The following is an 18545-nucleotide window of genomic DNA, read 5'->3' as shown; positions in this document are numbered from 1 at the left end:
CCCAGCAAGTCTAGGCCCTCCTGTAGGTCCGTGACGAGGCGTCGTTTGTTTCGGAAATCAAAGCTAAGTCCAATGGGGTAGGTCTTTCTGTATCGAATCTTGTCGTCGCGGAGCTTGGTAGTGATGGGCCGGAACTGCTGCCTTCGGGCCAGCGTCGAAGGTGCAACGTCCTGGTAGATGGTACAGGTGTAGTTCTGAAATGCAATAGATTCTCTTGCCCTAGCCGCCTGCAGGACCGCCTCCTTCACCTTATACGAGTGGAACCTGGCCAGAACATCTCGTGGTCTTTTCTTCTCTCCCTGCGGCGAAGACCCCACATGGTGAACTCTGTCTAATTTTATTTTGATGGATTGCGGTGACAAAATCTCCGAGAATAGGCCAATAATGAATGCCTCCAGGTCCGGCCCTTCCGCGCCCTCCTCCAGGTCCCTGGTGCGTATATTCTCTCTTCGAGCCCAGTTCTCAAGGTCCTCCGCTTTTAGTTGTGACTGAAGTAATTGCTCCTTGAGGGAGCAAACGTCTTCTCAGACTTCAGTAGTAAATCGCTCTTGCTCCTGTTGGTGGGCCTCGAGATCGAGGACCCTAGTGCCTATAGAGTCCACATCTTGTTGCAGGGAGGAGAGACGATCCGTCAGGTCCGATCTCAGCTGATCGATTGAGGCCTTGATGTCGTGGCCGACGTCCTTGCGTAATTCGGTTTAAAATCTTTAAGCATGGCCGAAAGGTCCGCCTTCGTAAGGGCCATCGTGGCTCTACTTGCGTCCCCTCGCTGCAAAGATCGTGTGGCGGCCGATGAGAAGAAATCTGTGACCTTGTTGGGGGTCTTGGCCGTCGTCTTCTTAGGCGGCATAGGGGTCCCCCCCAAAGTGCGCTAGTGCAAGCGAGTCCGTAGCCGTCGTGCTGCAACAGTCAGCGCTCCCAGGGGGAGTCGTCTCGCCACGTCGACCCGTCCCTCAGGTCTAGGTAGGGGTCCACCTGTGCAAACCCCGAGAGGGGAGACACTCCACCAAGGAAAGACGGTGAGCGGAGGCAAACAGCCAGGTGAAGGGGACCTCCGGGTCGGTCTGGCACACCTGGATCACCGCAATGGGGGAGGGGCAGGAAACCGGCGATGGAGTCCGTGGCTTAGCGTCGCCCCCGCTCGCCACCACCAACAAGTCACCACTCCTAGGGGAAAGCAAGGGTGCAACCGGCCCCTCTATGCCCAGCGATTACAGTCAGAGGAAGGAAGCTGGCGTAGGGCAACACTATCCGGAATCGCCGTGCAGCCGCCATCTTAGAGTCAGGCATCTGAAGAGAAGAGCCCGGGATCGGAGGTGTTGTGTGCTGCCAAATCGCCGCTGAAGCCTCTCGTAAGTACCTCACAGGGCCCCCGCGGGAGGGGTCGGGTGCCAGAAGCCACGTTCAGATGTGGGGAACGCAATTGGGAGATACCACACTTGCTGCGCCGCCATGTTGCGCAGGCACTGCCGAGGCCGCATCGGCCGCGTGGGTGAACAGGGCATCTATCGAGATAATTTACTGCCGCAGTTCCTCTCAACCAGAGCCTAACATCACCGCACGTCTTGCAGCATCCACAGCGGCGACGGGGATCACGAATACCGCCGCTATATGAGGTGAGACAGCGCGGGGACCGGGAGCTGAGACGGATTACGTCAGTTCGGCCATCTTGCCCGGCCACGCCCCCCAGCAGAGTACTTTTGAGTACCTCAAACAAGAGATCTGTGCGGCTGGGATGCTTGTGCCTTTTGATACCTCACTCTAAACAATCATAACGGTAGATGCCAGTGCCTCTGGCAATGGTGCAATGTTGCCCCAGATGCACAATAGAACAGGTAAAAAGGTGGTCTTTGCTTCCCACTCCTTGACAGACACAGAATGTAATTATTCCGTGATTGAGTAAGAAGCGCTGGCAGCAGCTTGGAGTATTGAATATTTCCATACTTATGTGTGGGGCTTGATGTTTGTGCTCCGTACTGACAACAGCCTTTAGCAAAAGTTATGGAGGGGCAGGTAAAGGCTCCACCAGACTAGCAAGGTTGGCAGCAAGGTTGCAAGAGTACCAGTTCAAGGTGGAATATATTTCAGGATGGAAAAATGCTCAAGCAGATTGCTTGTCCCAGCTCTCATTGGGTTGGGGAGATGTAGATAAGGAGGCTGCAACAAGGAAAGAACAGGAAGGAGGTGTAGCGTTCTTAGCGAAAATTGAAAAGGACAGTAGAGGAGCCTGTACAGTGGAGGAGAGTCAGAGACAGATGGAGGTTAATGGTCTTGCAGAAAGTAAAGGAAATGACAGTACGAGGTGGCAGGAGGGAAAGTGTTGTGTCTGCATGTCTTAGGCCCTTTGTCAAAGTTTTGGAGGAATTGTCCATGTGGGAACATAAGGTGGTGATGAGAATGGAAAAGTGTGTGCCTCCGATAGGACTGAGAAAGCGTATAATAAAATTGGCTTATGAGGGGCATCTTGGGCAGACTTTAACTAATAATTTAGGGTGGCTTGGGATGGAAGAGGAAATAACAAGTTGGGTTGTTAGCTGTCAAGACGGCAAGGAGAGTGGGAAAAGGCTTACTGGAGCACAATCAGAAGGTGGTCATATTGAAAATCCAGGAAAACCATGGTGCAATATGTGCATTGATTTTATTGGTCCAATGCAAGCCTTAAAACCTGAATTGAGATGCACTTTGATGATGATGGATGTATACTCTGAGAGGCTGGTGCTAAATTTCATGAAGGAAGTGACAATAAAGATTGTCATCTTGGTGTTGGAGAGAGTTATTAGAGGGGAGGGTTTCCCCGGAATTCTCATTACTGACAATGGCACACAGCTCATGTCATTGTAGATTATAGTTTTTTTTTTAGAGAAGTGTGGTATCAAATGCAGATGCACAGCTCTGTACAATCCACAGGGCAGTGGACTTGTAGGAAGGGCCAACTGATTGGTAAAGTGTACCATCTTGATGGGTCTGCGAAGCTTAAAGGATGTGGAGAGAATGATTTGGAATATGGTGTGGGATTATCAATCTACAGAGATTGTGGCTATTAAAATGTCTACCTTTGAATGCATGAGAGGGAGGAAGCCGGTAAAGAAGTTGCCTCCTGCATGGTTATTCGCTACATGGGTGGATGGATAAGTCTGAGGAGGGAATTGTGTGTAGTAAAAAAGACAAAGTGGAAGCCGGAGATGGGGTCAAGATTAAGAAGGGACATTTGGAAGTAGGCTCGTTCAAGTTTTGCTGTCCTTTTAAAGTCCGAATGGTTCATGATTGGCATGTAGGGCTTGAGCATGCAGATAAATGGAATAAGAGGAGAGTTGTGGTATACCAGAAAAGTGGTGAACACATTCAATCATCATGCCATGACTATAATGAAATTAGTTGTGTTATGTTGATGGAGGATGGTGACCTTATTGGTAGTACATATCCCGAAAGAAGGGGAGGTTGTGAAAGGGGAGAAGTGTTTTTGAACAGGAGTTAAAGAAATCGTAAACAACTGTGCACTTAAGTGTCTGTGTAAAGTAATATATTTTGCTGTGTTTATCAGCTGACTATGTGTGCACTTTAGGGATTATGTAAAGTAATATGTTCTTACTTTGTTCTATGGTGGGTTTGTCTTTTTGTAGAGTCTTGTTTTTAAGTTTCCTTTTACTCATTTATTTTGTATTTTTTTGTGGTATCTGGTGTCTCATTATTGTATGTTTGTTATTGTAAATGGGGAGATGTGTTATGCCTGTAAGGCATCTTTTGTGGATGTTATGTTATGTTATAAGAGACTTATAACGCGCACAATTACTCAGGAGTATCCTGGCGCGATACGGACTCAGACGTGCAGAAGGAGAAAGATTAGAAAAAAGCCTGGTTAAAAAGGTGGGTTTTGAGAAGTCTCTTAAAGACACAGAAGTCCTGAGTGTGGCACAAAATGACGGGAAGACTGTTCCAGAGCATGGCTACCTTGACCGAGAGTGACTGAACCCCCAGTCTGGAGTGACGGAAGCGGGGGGTGGCCATCAAACGGTGAGAGGCAGAGCGCAGAGATCGCTGGGGAGTATAAAAGGCCACACGTTTCCTAATATAAGAGGGTCCTGAGTCATGCAGAGCTCTATGTGCTAAGGTGAGGGCCTTAAACTGCACTCGCTGGACCACAGGCAGCCAGTGGAGCTCACGGAGTTGTGCCCTTATACTGGATCTCTTAGAGATGGTGAATAAGAGTCTGGCCACCGCGTTTTGGATCAGTCGGAGCTTGTTCACTAAATATCCCGGGATGCCAATGAAAAGTGCATTGGCGTAGTCTAAACGGGACAAAATAAGTGCCCGAGCCACCATTTCCTTCGCTGGCTGAGGGAGCAAAGGGAAAAATCTACTAAGTGACTTGAGTGTACCAAAACAGACACCTGTTAGTCTCTTGATGTGATCGGAGAATCTGAGATCCTCCCCGAACAAACCACCAAATTTTTTGCCGGACCTCCCTCCGAAAGTGGACGGGGAAAATCGGAGGGCCACAAAGCCTCCACAAAGTGTGGCGGAAATTGGCCATACAGCAGAACTTCTGATTTCCCCTCATTACACTTTAGCTTAGCATGTGCTAGCCATGTAAACACGGCGGTAAGGCAGCTCTGAGCATCCCCAGTGCACAAGTCGGGGCCATTCCAAGTAAATAAAAGCTGGGTATCATCTGCATAGGCCATAATTTTGGCCCCCAGCTCTTCCGCCAGGGAGATCAATGGAGTCAGATAGATGTTAAAAAGCAAAGGGCTCAGAGTCGAGCCCTGAGGGACTCCAGTTAAGACCTCCCTGGTCGAGGATGAAAAAGGAGGTATCAAGACCTGCTGGGTATGGGCATCCAGAAAGGACTCCAGCCAGGTCCACACTGCCCCCGAAATACCAATGGCGGAGAGGCGGGAAAGAAGAAGCTGGTGAGGAACCGTATCGAAGGCGGCAGAGAGGTCCAATAAAATCAGAGCCGCTCTGCCGCCTCCATCCAAGCACTCCCCGATTGCCTCCGCCATTTCCACCAGCGCTGTCTCTGTACTATACGATGTTCTGAAGCCTGACTGGGCCGGGTGTAGAGCCCCAGAGAGTTCCACAAAGGCTTCTAATTGGCGAAAAGCCACTTTCTCGCAGACCTTCACCAATGCAGGTAGAAAAGATATCAGGCGATAGTTAGCCGGAACAGTGGGGTCCACCGTCGGCTTCTTAAGAAGAGGAAGAAGCTTGGCTTGTTTCCACTGTCCCGGCACAATCGCTGACTGAAGTGACCAGTTGACAATGGTCGTTACTTCAGTGCATACAACATTAGCCACTCCTGCTAGGACTCTAGCCGGACACAGGTCAGAGGGCGAGCCTGACTTATAGATTTAAGAATGGAAAGAATGTCAGACTCCTCAGCCAGAGTAAACTGCGAGAGTGATGTGTTGAGGGGGACACAGAGAGGGAGGTTTGGGAGATGTTCTTTACTTGATTTCATTATAGAGCCTTTGGGTGCAAGTGTTCTACTCTTGTCAGTTAAATCTGTACTACCAAGAGGGGAGCTACATTCAAGGCAGGGTATCAATAAACTCAGTTTTTTGGGCACTTGGACTGTGTGGAGTCGTCACTACAGTATGCTTCTTGTAATGGCTTTCTATATGTTGCAGCTGGTTTTGAAGATGATGTGGGCCGACAGGGTAGCAAATGGAGTTCCATTAAGATGTGGGTGATGTGATCATATTTCTTCAGGCCCTATATGAGATGTGCTGTGGCTTGTAGAATGCCTCGAAGTGTCTGGTAGCCCATGGAGTAGCGAATTACCAATATCTAGATGCCAGAGTACAAGGGTTTGAGCAGAATTTCTGAAGATGCTTTCTGGAAGAAATGGTTATATTTTCTTTAGACGAGAGAGCTGGGACCGGGTGATCTTTAAGTTTTTTGGCGGTTTGTCCGTTGATGGTGAAGTTGGTGTCCACAGTGAATCAAAGTGACATGGCATTCAGTGAGAGTTGGGGTTCGAAACTGTCAAGGTTCATGTGCTTGATCCAGGTGTTAATGTGTCTTGTACCAAAGAAAAGAGTCAGTAGTCGTCTTGATGTTCATAAGCTGTGTATTACAATAGGTCTGTAAGAAAATTACCTACAAAGATCTAATTGGATATAAATATAACATTATTTAAAGTGGTCTGCTGCGTAAGTGACATTAAACAGGTCAAAAATAAAATCCTTCTACACTGGCTAGTGCTATTGTGTTTACATATTGTGAAAGGACAATGGTCTACATCTGTTTCTTTGATCTTTAGAGATGGACTATTTATGCAAGACCCCTGGCCCTGCAGAGTAGGGTACCTATCAGCAAACTGGTGCTTTTTGAAAGCAACAAGTCACTGGAATAGGCAATGTTGGACGACCTGCTGGACAGAGATGGTGTGAGGCAACGGAGAAGAGTTGCAACCAAATATATTTTCAGAAGATGTCGATAAATTAAAAAATCACTATTTTACCACAAGAAGCTAAGAAAAACATCAGAGTAGTTATCTGGTTTCTTAAACATTACTAAAAGAAAACCCAGTAATACGCACCCAATGACGTCACAGGTCTAAATACCGCCGTAGATATATAGTATAGAGCTAATCAAAAAAAGGCAGTAAGACAGCCAAACTGAATTTTGCTTTTAAAACGTTAATATCCCCAGTCCTGTAGAAGAGGGTGCGGTGCTCTACCTTAAGAATGAATTACGGGAGCTGGCATGTTGGAGGATTGCCCACTTGTATTGTTATATTTGTTGATTAAGAACTGTAGAATTTCAGAGTGAAAACTCTTGAAATCTCAGGTATTTGGCTGTTTCATTGGATGTTTAGATTTCATATGGAAAAGAGAATTGCCGAAAGGAGTATGCAAGAGTGATTGATAGCTCAACAATGTGCCATTCAATCGTTTTTAAGAATTTAGTTTGCCCATTTCTGTTTTTGTTTTAATTTGATTTATACCTTATTACATCCTTAAGTTTTGCTTAGGCGAACTTTATGATCTCTGAATGTACCAACGTTTGACTTTCGTATTAATTCACTCTTTAAAACAAGTCATTAACCTTTAATAACGTGAACCTGGGACAGAAAAATAAGCGTGACTCTATTTCTGAAATGTTGAGTTTGAGTGAATAATGTCACCACGTGGCTAGTAACTTTACAAATTGCCGAAGCACTCTAATGTGAGTAATAGAATTGTTCAGTTACAATCAACAAATTTCAAACACCAATTCTGACAGAAGTAACAAGATATCCAAAAGATGAGTGAATCTTGGAGTCTTTAATGGAGATTACAGCCAGCCGACACGTGTTTCATCGCCTTCGCGATTCATCAGGGCTAGAAGGCCGTATCAACGTCAGAAGGTCGCTCAGCTGGTGATAATTCCGACCCAGCCGGGCCCGTGACTAGTACTACTGGTTCGAGTGCGTCCAGCAGCGATCAATATCTCTGTTTATGAGTACAGAGTCAAGACATATGATAATGGGCTCGGAGGTGACCCGATATAGTTGTTCGTGTTTATGATTTTCGTTATCAAGAGAATATTATCCTTTTTTTATATTATTCAGTGCATGGATACCAGTTGCGGTTCCAGATTACGATGTACTCGAAGCCGTGTTTGGCTTCTCCAGCGCGTATGGCGGGTGCACCTCCTCCGAGCTCAGTTCGGAACTGAGCTCGGAGGAGGTGCACCCGCCATACGCGCTGGAGAAGCCAAACACGGCTTCGAGTACATCGTAATCTGGAACCGCAACTGGTATCCACGCACTGAATAATATAAAAAAAGGATAATATTCTCTTGATAACGAAAATCATAAACACGAACAACTATATCGGGTCACCTCCGAGCCCATTATCATATGTCTTGACTCTGTACTCATAAACAGAGATATTGATCGCTGCTGGACGCACTCGAACCAGTAGTACTAGTCACGGGCCCGGCTGGGTCGGAATTATCACCAGCTGAGCGACCTTCTGACGTTGATACGGCCTTCTAGCCCTGATGAATCGCGAAGGCGATGAAACACGTGTCGGCTGGCTGTAATCTCCATTAAAGACTCCAAGATTCACTCATCTTTTGGATATCTTGTTACTTCTGTCAGAATTGGTGTTTGAAATTTGTTGATTGTAACTGAACAATTCTATTACTCACATTAGAGTGCTTCGGCAATTTGTAAAGTAATTAGCAGTAGTTTTTCTCTACTCTAGAGAGTGGTTTAGGTTTGTCCACTCGCCGAATAGCACCTAGGATACCCAAATGATCAAAATCGAATGCGTATAAACTGGCAGTGCACCCAATTACAACTGTTTCAAAACCTTCGTTTCTCTAGACCACGTGGCTAGTAATCCTTTGAAAATATGGAGCAATGGAGAAATGTATTTTTTAGTCGGGCTCTTGTTATACACTAAAACAACCTGGGGCATTACAAATACCGGTGTTCCTAATATTGTGTCTCTGTTTTCATAACCGACTCTGCGTCCCTTGTGAAAGAAATGAAGTTGCCAAGCTACAGGGATTGAATTGTAAGTAGGATGAATTTTAAGGTTTCTTGTACATAAAGATTTCTCTTTCATTCTCCATTTAAACAAATTAATGAATGGCTTGCTGAAAGGAAGCTTACTGCTCAGTGAATGAATGATGACTAATTTTGTGGAAAATATCAATATGGTGTATTTTTTTTCTTCATAGGATCTTATTATTCCAACGTATAAAATCTATGGAGCCAGGTTGACCATGCAAGTGGCTGGCTTCACGTAAATATCTTATCACAAACCAGAAAAAGCCTTCCTGTGGCGAAGCTGGGCAGACGACCATCCAAAATGATTGTGGAGAGAAGCCATCTTTGTTCTTTCAATTTGCCTATGACGGGCCTCTTCACGCTGTTGACTGGATTGATGGTTGCCGCAGACCTGAAGAACAGCACTTTAAATAGCACAGATAGCTTGTGGGAATCAGTGCCTGTGATCACTGCCACACTGGACCATGTTGTTGCTAAGGAGGGGAGTAGTGCCTTGATCAAATGCAACGTCATTGGGAACCCAAGTCCACGCTTCCAGTGGTACAACTCTAATGGCTTTTTACAGGAAGAAGATGGAGGTAGGCATTTTTTATTTGAAACTGTTTGACATTCTTAATCCCATGAAAAATTCTAATTCACTAACCACTTTCATTTATCATCAGTTGAATGAACAGTTCATTTTTGTTACCAAGGAAATACATGTATGGACCATTACAGTACAGGTGAAGAAGAATTGGGTTTTTGTTCCATTCAAATTTAGTGCCCAGAAATTGAAAACTTTAATAAGATACCTTGGACTTACAATTAGTGAGTATAATATAAAAAATGAGAACGTGTGCTCGAGAAATGTTACTTAAAGAAAATAAGAGATTTAAAAAAAAAAACTAGAAAGTGCGGTGCTTGTTTTCTCCTTTGCTTCACACAACATATTATTGAAATAGCTTGGTGTAAGCCACCTGTCAACGTCACCATCCTCAAAGCTTGTCAACCACATCATTAAAGTCTCAAAGAGAACCAAACTTTTTTTCTGTCGAGGGTCTTTGGAAGATGAGTCTCTGTTTGGGTTATTTAAAGTAATACTTCATTAGAATGTAACAAACGTAGACGACGTGCCATTTTAATATTCACCCAGTATTAAAGTGCGAAAAACGTCCAAAAAGCCCCCGATGCCCCCAATTTTTAACTAGTTACTACTCAGTAAGTAGTGAAGGGAGACTTAGGCACACCAATGCGGTTTGCAGTAATTAGGAAACCCCGCCATTTCTATTCCAGTAAATAAGCTGCACGAATTTATTCAATCTGAATGTGTGTGCGTTTTATTAATACTTTTCCTGCAGAAAAAAGATATGTAATGCACGCATCCCCATTTTTTTAAATAAATTGCTTTCAGATGTGAAATTCGTTATGCTTTAGTTGATGGCCTCATTCTCAGATTTTGATTAAATTGTGGAACTTGAAATGTAGGTGCTGATCTGCATAAATATGAAGGGTCACACCGTTCCCTTGCATCTTATTTCCAAGGCAGAGGACTAAAATCAGTCCAGGTAAAATATATTCACAACAGCCTCACACTACGAATAATATGCGAGTCTGGCTGATTTCATGCGAGCCCAGAATATAGGAGCAGGCATCAGCCCCCATGAGGAGTTTGCATTATTTACGGTCAAGTGCTTCATTTAACAGCAAAGTATCTATAAATGTATAGACCCAAAGAACATATGTGCTGCAGTTGGTTTCAGGAGGAACTGATTTAGCAACTCAATGCTTCAGTCTACTACAGGGTCCAGAAACACTTTCTCCAAAGCAGCAGGTCATACAGTGTGTAACAAAACGTTGCATCGGATTAGAAGGACTGGGTGCACAGCAGGCCAGTGTTAATCTAAAACCCTTCCGGTTATGTGCTTCAGCCACCTTACAATGGGATATAAGACGCTATGTGAATGCAGTTAAAATGCAATACAGTGCGCCCGACTAGAAATAAACAGAAATGGAAGGAGCTAAAGCAGGTAAACAGTTATACCCGAGCCAGTTAACCCATCAAGTTTTCTGTACCGGAAGAAAAGCCTGCCAGGTATTATGCTCCAGTATGCCAGCGTTGCACAAGACACTAGTGGTGGTGCTTAGTAATACAAGAGCTACTTGTTGTCCTGCTTTTGGCACAAGGCTGCCTTTCAGGGTAGTACAGTAGGTATACGTTACTCATTACTCTGGGTTTACAGACCCAGGATTTTCACACTAGGCCTATCCACCAGAAAAGACTCTCGAAGGGTGCAATGTTCCCCAGTGTAAATAAGTATGTAAAGAGCACTTTGCTGGCCCATGTTGGCATTTCTTTCATTATGTAAAGAATCCATGCCCAGAGTATTTCCACGTTGCCTTGTATGTAGAGCACCATTGCCATACCCAATTTCACACTGCCCTATGTATGACGGAAACATTATTATTAATATGCTATTTTCTGCATTTCCTTACTTTATATCCAGATTGTGGCGTATATTAGCGCAGTGTATGAAGAATCTGTGGTGCACCAGTGTCCACTTGATCATCTGAAACTTAAAGATGTATAAAACCTGTAAGGGGGAGTACTACAATCTTATTGTGTACTTTTGGGATGGTCATGAAATACTTTATTTGCAACATATTCGAACCCATCCTACATACCTAGTTCCATTTGCTCCCTCAAAGTGCTGCGAGAAGTATGAACCCCTTCCCATCCCCTGAGGGAAAAGCAGTCAGAGTGTTGATACATTCCCCAGCACCTACCAATTCCCTCCTCGTTCCTCTCGCTTAGCTCCATTATGCAATGAGATCCCTGTGCCTTGTAGACACCCCCCCTATCCAAATATAAAACGCCCACCACCAGTTCTTGTGGGTCTGTAGACACTATGGGTGGGTGCTGTGCGCTTGCTCCAGCGAGGGTTGCTTTACTGAGTTTGAACTTTGCTCTTCTATTCCTTCCTTGAGAGTGCTTTTGCCGTGGCAGAGGCTGCAGAAGCTTCACATCGTCCTCATTGGCCTGTCTGTACACATCAGAGCGGTGCTCTGATTGAAGCGCCGTAATGCAGGAATGGCTATGCAGAGAGTCCTGAGTTAGGGGAATCCTTGGCCTATCGAAAACCCTGGGCTTGTCGGGGCACTTCAGAGCAGTGCTCTGACTGCTGCTCTAGCAGGATGGGCATACCGAGGCCCATGCTGCCGGCTTTTGGTCATTCGCTTACCCATGTGTATGGGAGTGCTGTGCCTCTCAGTTTGGGGTGAGTGACAGTCTGAGGGGGATGTGATGCCCCTTGTTGATGGCAAAACAGTCACTAAAGGTAGGACACACTTTTTGTATAACCTGTATAGCTGTGCTGCACTTTTTTGTTTGGTTGTTTCCGGACCTATACCCTGTCCATTTTCTCATTGGCTGTTGGTTTTCCTCGGTGTTCTGACTCAGCTACTGCATTGCTGTGAATGCAGGCCAGGAGCTGTTTTTTCTGGTGGTGTCCCCCGGGCTGCAGGGCAAGTGTGGCGTAGTAATTTGGTGTAAATTGAACACGAGTCTGGCCTCCCCTGCATTACTACACATACGCTTTTTTTTCTGCCAGGCGTGCGCAGCAGGGTAGAAGTAGGGTGGTTTTCTGCCCCGGGCTATGTTCGCCCGGCCGGAGGTCTACAATGCCTTTATCCAGCCGAGGATGTGTTTCTGGTTGGCCATGCAACCAGCTGCTCTCAGTTATCCAGCAAGGGGCTCTCTCTCGCTCTGCAAGGTGACAACTTTGTTTTGGGCTGAATGTTCTGTCTGCTGGACTCCTAATTTCGGAAATTCTCAGCGGGCTTGGGTGATTGGGTGGGGTGAGTCGTTCTGGCCTAGTGGTTTTGGTTATCGTCTCTTTCTCTGTGGTTATGGGTTGGACCGGGACCCCATGTGTTTCACTCATTGTGCTTGTTTACTTACATTGTTACAGCATGGTTATTTCTTTGAAGCTCTTTGCTCTGTTTTCTTCAGAGGGCTGCAAGCCCTTCCTCTGGCAAGGATGGTCAATAGGGGTTGCTGGGATTATAGTGTCTCCGCGGCACTCAGCTGATTGGCCTACGTGGCTCTATGTGTTGTGCCAGACTTTGCACCTGGGGTGGATGGTCTTATGATCACTCTCTGCTGGTTATGTTTGCACTGCTTGCGTCCAGCGGTCTGTAATGCCTTCCTGCGGCTTGGATGGGCTACTCGGGGGTCCCAGGGTGATGGTGTCTCCTCGGCCGCCAGTTGTTTGGCCAACAGGGCTCTCTGTGTTGGGTCTCTTTGGGTGGTCTGTTACCAGTAGCCTATTTGAGATGTGTGCAGTTTTAGACTGTCTTCTACTGGCCTGACTCAGGGGGAATCCTTGGAGCGTGGCAATCCCTGGGCTTGTTTGAGCGCTTCTGGGCCTTGCTGTGACTGTCGCTCTAGCAGGATGAGCAAAATGTGGCAGAGTGGAGCTGCATGCTTTTAGCCTTTCATTTATGGGTAAGTTAGGTGCGTGCCGGTCCTCTCATAGAATGCAGTAAATAGCCTGTGAGGGATGCGTTGCTCCTTACTGATGGCAAAATGGTCACTGACGGTTAATGTGGGAGTCTTCCCTTTATCTGGATGGTCTCCGGTGGGTTGTGTGCTATACCTCTCTCCATAACATGTCTGGTTATGTTCTGTCTTGTTGTGTGTGGGTCTTCATTTATGCCCTTCTATTATATTATTCTCTGTTTGCTCCTGGTGTACATTGTTTTTTGGCTTTCTTTATGATTCAGTTTGAACTTTACCCCCTTTCTGCTCCATGATGAGGTGGTGGTCTCAGTCTCCTGATTCTCCCATGTTACCCATGTTAGGGGTAACGCTGTTGACACATTATTTTTGATTGGTTCCTCCTTTGCCCCACTTGTTCAAGTTCAAAGTACTTTATTTCGGCCTGAAAGGCCATAAAAGTAAAAGCAGAGTAAAAATACAAAACAATACATACATAAGGAATTAAAACACACTCATCCAATACTTGCTACAACGCACGAATATGCATCTGATTTGTAGAAGATCACAATGGGTTTGGACAGGTCCCACAGAGATACCACAGCAGTCTAAAGGCTAACTTATTATCATAGTGCTATATAAAGTGCTTGTGCAATATATTATCATATTGTTGCTGTTTGTTTTGTGCCAAAGAATGATTTCCATTAAAGTACTTGTACATAGGTGTGCAATAGGGCAAATGTTATAATAGAGCATTACTCTTGACCATCGGCATAAGCTGATTAAAGTGAGTGTGCAAAAAGTGATAAAGTTAGTACTACTTAAATGCTTTTAAGAGTAAGTTCAACAAAATAGCTTTGTCAGACCGGGCCTATCAATTCATGACCTCTTCACAGTATTTCTAAAAATATAAAACTTATAGAAGGGCATGGCAAATAAAAACATTTTGGTAGCTACACCGAAACTATCAGTTTATCCTTCTAAAAACGGTAAATTTTTTAACATAACTACTCATGCGAAGTGGTGCACCCTAACTGCTAGATATAAGCTTTGGCCTGAATTCCTGGTAATAAAAGTAAAAAAAAGTAAAAATGTTTGCCCTCTCTTTATCCTTATAAAATTAATGCCCAGTAAGAACCGGCTGAGGCTAAATACTAGGAGGCGAGCGTTGTCTGTTTTTAATATCCGCAGCATGTCATTCAGTTTCCTGACACTAAGGTACCTGCATAACGGTTTTATCCACTTCATTCTTGCGATTTTCAACTCCCATCTGACACGAGCTACAGTGAGACTCCCCCTCCTTGTGCTGTGATATTGCCCATTTGGAGACAAAAGAGTTTCTGTAACATTTCATATCTGAATTTCAAGTATAGACTCTTTGCCAACTGTGGTTCTATTTCGTCCAGAAATTATTCAAAACGGGGTTATTTTAAACTGGAGGACTTGCATGGTGAGCCTACCGAGAGTACTATTTGAGGTTACCATGTGTTTAGTAAAATTCCAGAATATGAGCTTGATCTTGCGTTTTGATTCAGGAGTCAGCAGTCTTGGATTCGTCCAGTATTTGCTAAGACCTAGATCAAAGAGCCATCTTCTAATATGGCTCGACCAAGGGAAAGTGATTTGGGTATCAAGTTCCAAGAGTTCACTGAGTGTTTCTCTGTACGTTGCTAGCTCCGATGTAGTTCAAGTTCTAATCCAGAATGACAAAGTTCTCGAGATAGCTAGGTGCTCCAAGCGTTTATTACCCAAGTCATAGGTCAGGGGAATCAGTGGGGTATGATGTGGAAGGGCCACAAACATTCTCAAAATGTTGTTTTCACCTGTAATTAGGGGTTTGAGAGCACTGCCTCCCCATATCTCCGAAGCATACAAGGCGGCGGTTTTGAAGATGTTGCAGCTTGTTTTTTTACAATGGGAATAGAATTTTGCATTGAAATGGCCTTTGATTTCTCTATTTGTGGGGCCCAGGAAAGTCTAGAATCTTATGTGACTCCTAAGTATACAAAATTTGATACACGTTCTAGAGTTGTACCGTTCAAATATATTTTGTTCTTAAAGCTTCTGTGTGGCCTGATGGTCATGTATTTTGTTTTAGTTGGATTAACCTCAAGGCCTTTCGCTTTACAATATTTGTTGAGGCTATGGAGTAGATTCTGTCGGCCTCTGGGTGTTTGGGACAGCAGAATAGTATCATCTACGAATGTTAAGGCGCAGATAAAATTGCCTCCAAGTTTTGTCGAATCATGGGTGGATTTTTGGAGGTGTTCAACTAGGTCGTTTACGTACAAGAGGAACGGAGTCTGCGCCAGGACACAGCCCTGGTGCACTCCCCTCTTAACTTGGATCTTGTCAGTCAGTTCACCTCCTTTGCCCCATCGTACCTTGGCATATTTGCCTTCGAGTAGTCTCATGATTTGGGTCAAATTCTCGTCGGGTACACCCTGTTGGTGCAGATTTTCCCACAGCTGAGCCCTTGGGTTGGAATCAAATGCTGCCTTTAAGTCAATAAAGGCAACATACAGGTGGCTAGCTCTTATCCTTGTGTATTTCCAGGCTAGGACCAAGAGTCTAAAAACGTGGTCTATCATACTTGTTTTCTGAGTGAAGCCCGCCTGGCACGGTGAGAGTATTTCCTCTGCTGTCATCCAATCAGTAAGCCTGGTTATAATTTGTTTTGCATAGAACTTCTGTAGAACGTCTATCAGGCTTATGGGTCTGTAGTTTTCCAGGTCTTCCCTGCTACCCTTTTTATGGATAGGGACTATCTCAGCGCCCTTCCAGGACTCTGGAATCCGCTTCCCCCTAGCTATTGCGTTTGTTAATTTGTTTATGGATGGAATCCACACTTCCAGGTCATGCTTGAATAAGTCCCCTGTTATCCAGTCTGGGCAGGGCGCCTTTGATGGCTTTATGGCTGCTACAGCGAGCGCTGTGTCCTCCATGCTAAACTGTAATGGTTGTGCTCGTTTTGATATTAAAAGTCCCCAAAGGTCACTTGTGCGGTCTTGGACTGAATCCAAATCAATAGTAATGTTGTAGAGATTTGCAAAATGCCTCTGCCAGGTATTAGGATCTAGATAGTGATCAGAAGCAGTCATATCTTGATTGCTTCCACGGGTCATCAATTTCCAAAACATAACTTGCTCCCCAATGTTTGCAGATTTTATAAGATCTTCCCGATTTCTTTGGGCTATCTTTTGTATTTTTTTGTATTTTGATCTTTCTGATCTAATCTTCAGTATATTTTTATTTTTAAAAGTGCATTGATGAGCCGGTCTTTGGCCAATCTGCATTCCTTATCATACCAGGGGTTGCGAGGCTGTACCACTGCCTTGGCTGCATCTATTGCTATTCTCGGTTTGGTTAAGTGGACTTGTATTTGCTCTACCAATTTTTGATGGATTACTGTTATCGAATTAGTTTCATGATCTTGGTACAGGTAAGAGGCTTCAAGGTCACCAAAGATGTTATATATATTAGTTAGAAGTTCGGCTTGATCTAATATGGCAGGCCATCTACCTGATCACCGGTTGTTTGTTACCAGGGGCTGCCTTGTTTCTACTCCTGGATCAATTTCAATGGTTGCATGAGTTGGAAACTGATTCCCCTCTAGATCTAAGCACGGAAAGTGGTCATTCTCTTCTCTCTTATCTACTTTAAAATCCTTTACATATGCCCAATGTGTTGTACTTCTGAGCACATAAGCTATAATCTATAGCGCTACGGGGCCTCCGGGTTGTTTGCGCTTAATAAAACACAATTAATAATAATAATAATAATAATATTCTCGACATAGAGTTTCCTCTAAGAAGGTGTTAGCACCGGCAAGACCTGAAGGGAAACAACCAGTGCATGCCCTGAGACCTTTCTCTATGGTAAGATGGAATATTTGCATAGCAGGGGTAGTACACCTCACTGTGTTTTTTTATTGTGAGGAGGGGGATTCCCTCTGACTAGATATTCCTCTTCGGAAACTACATCAAGTCCCGCCATGGGTTCATAGCAGCAGTTTAAATCGCCCCCCACTATGATGACATCTTTTGGGTCTATGGATCCCAGGGTCTTCTTAAAATGTTCTATTAAGGGTGCTTGTTTTGAATATTCCCTAGGTCTTACATATATATTAAAGAGATACAGCTTCTAGTGAACCAGTGGGTACAATTTCGATAGTGGTATATAAATTGATTTTTATCCATGTTATCAGTCCTCCCAAGGCCCTTCCTTCTTTTGATTGTATTACCTCTATGCTGAAGGTTCTATACCCTACTTTATGCTCTGGTTCTCTAGCCCATGTGTCCTGAAAAAGACAGAGGTCAAAGTTTTCAACATAGCTCTGCCAATCTGGTTCCTTTACTTTTTGTTTGAGCCCAGCAATGTTCCAGGAAACCATCCTTATTAGATTTGGGGGCCGGGATTGTATGGGTAATTGAGGGGACACTAGATTTAGATTGAGAGTTGATCTCCTCTACGGTGTAACAGTCGCTTACACTGGTTTCATGGTGTGGTATTTGTTCTAGGCTGAAATCATATTCAGGTTGGGGGGTTAAAGCTACAACTAGCAGGGTTCATGTCTTGTTCAGAAGGGTCTCCCTTAACCTTTTTGTTCGCCCTGTCTTGTCGAGCCATCAATCTGCAGAGCCTAGATTATTTGACTCCTGAATGTCTTGGGGTGGCTTGATGCACTTAGTTAATTCAGGGACATTTTGTTTAATGCCAATTGATGTTGTTGTTTCGAAGAGGGAATGTGAACAAAGGTTCATATCAATCAAGCTGTCTGCTATGTACCTTGTTTCGAATGTTCGCTTTATAATGTCCATCTTTCCCACTTTCTGCTGGGCCCTTTAAGCTCTTATGATATCTGATCTTACTAAAGATGGACACTGGCGTTTGGATCTGATCCAATGGATCACTATGTTAATCAATGAATCCTCGTCTTCCCTGGCTCCCCGGTTTAGCCTTAGGACATTTGTCAAGAAGGCATTATGTGAATTGGACTTGTGCTTGTTCGGATGGTGGATTAGCAGATGAGTGTTCTGTAGGTAATGATAGCCCTCCCCCTCCCGGGTATTTTTTTGGTTCAGGCCTGGTTCATATTGGCTTATTTGTTTCCATCTAAGTGGGTTGTAAGGCTCCCAAGGGACTCTAGTGCGTGTCTCGTAATTGGGAAGGTTGCCTGGCCCAGATAATTCGTGAGGGGGGGACATGAAGGAAGTTGGCCTTGCTGGATAAGAGGCTATGCTATTTGAATGTTTGCTCTGGATTGTTGGATCCTTTACAAGACGGTTAGGGTGTGCGCCAGGTGGATGTGCTGATCGTGCATTTACCCTGTTGATCGGATCCGTATTTCCACCGGGATGTATACAGCAATTTTAACAAATCGAAAAACATCCTATTGAGTCCTTCAATCTCCTCTTGTATAGAATTCTGCTTTAGGCAAAGGTCCCTCAACACCTCATTTGTATCTTCTAGTTCTGTTTGCGTCTCTACTTCTTTAGAGCTGGCTAAAAGCCTCCTGCTTCACTTTGTCTCCTTCTTGTCCCCCAGAGTTTTCTTCGTGAC

General features: G+C 44.6%; 1 protein-coding gene across 2 annotated transcripts in view; it reads left to right on the top strand.

Moving 5' to 3' along the window:
• The window catches only part of MFAP3L (microfibril associated protein 3 like), a 238900-nt gene that overhangs the window by 87416 nt on the left and 132939 nt on the right, over positions 1–18545 (top strand). For both annotated transcript variants that reach the window (XM_078677061.1, XM_078677062.1), the window contains exon 2: positions 8680–9087. In XM_078677061.1, the coding sequence (XP_078533187.1) occupies positions 8811–9087 (277 nt within the window). In that variant the 5' untranslated portion in view covers positions 8680–8810. The remainder of the gene's footprint in view (positions 1–8679; positions 9088–18545) is intronic.

This window comes from Lissotriton helveticus, chromosome 2_1, assembly GCF_964261635.1.
Source record: "Lissotriton helveticus chromosome 2_1, aLisHel1.1, whole genome shotgun sequence".
NCBI classification, from domain to species: Eukaryota; Metazoa; Chordata; class Amphibia; order Caudata; family Salamandridae; genus Lissotriton; species Lissotriton helveticus.
Note: the sequence above shows the minus strand (reverse complement) of the source record. Positions and strands in the feature narration are given on the sequence as shown.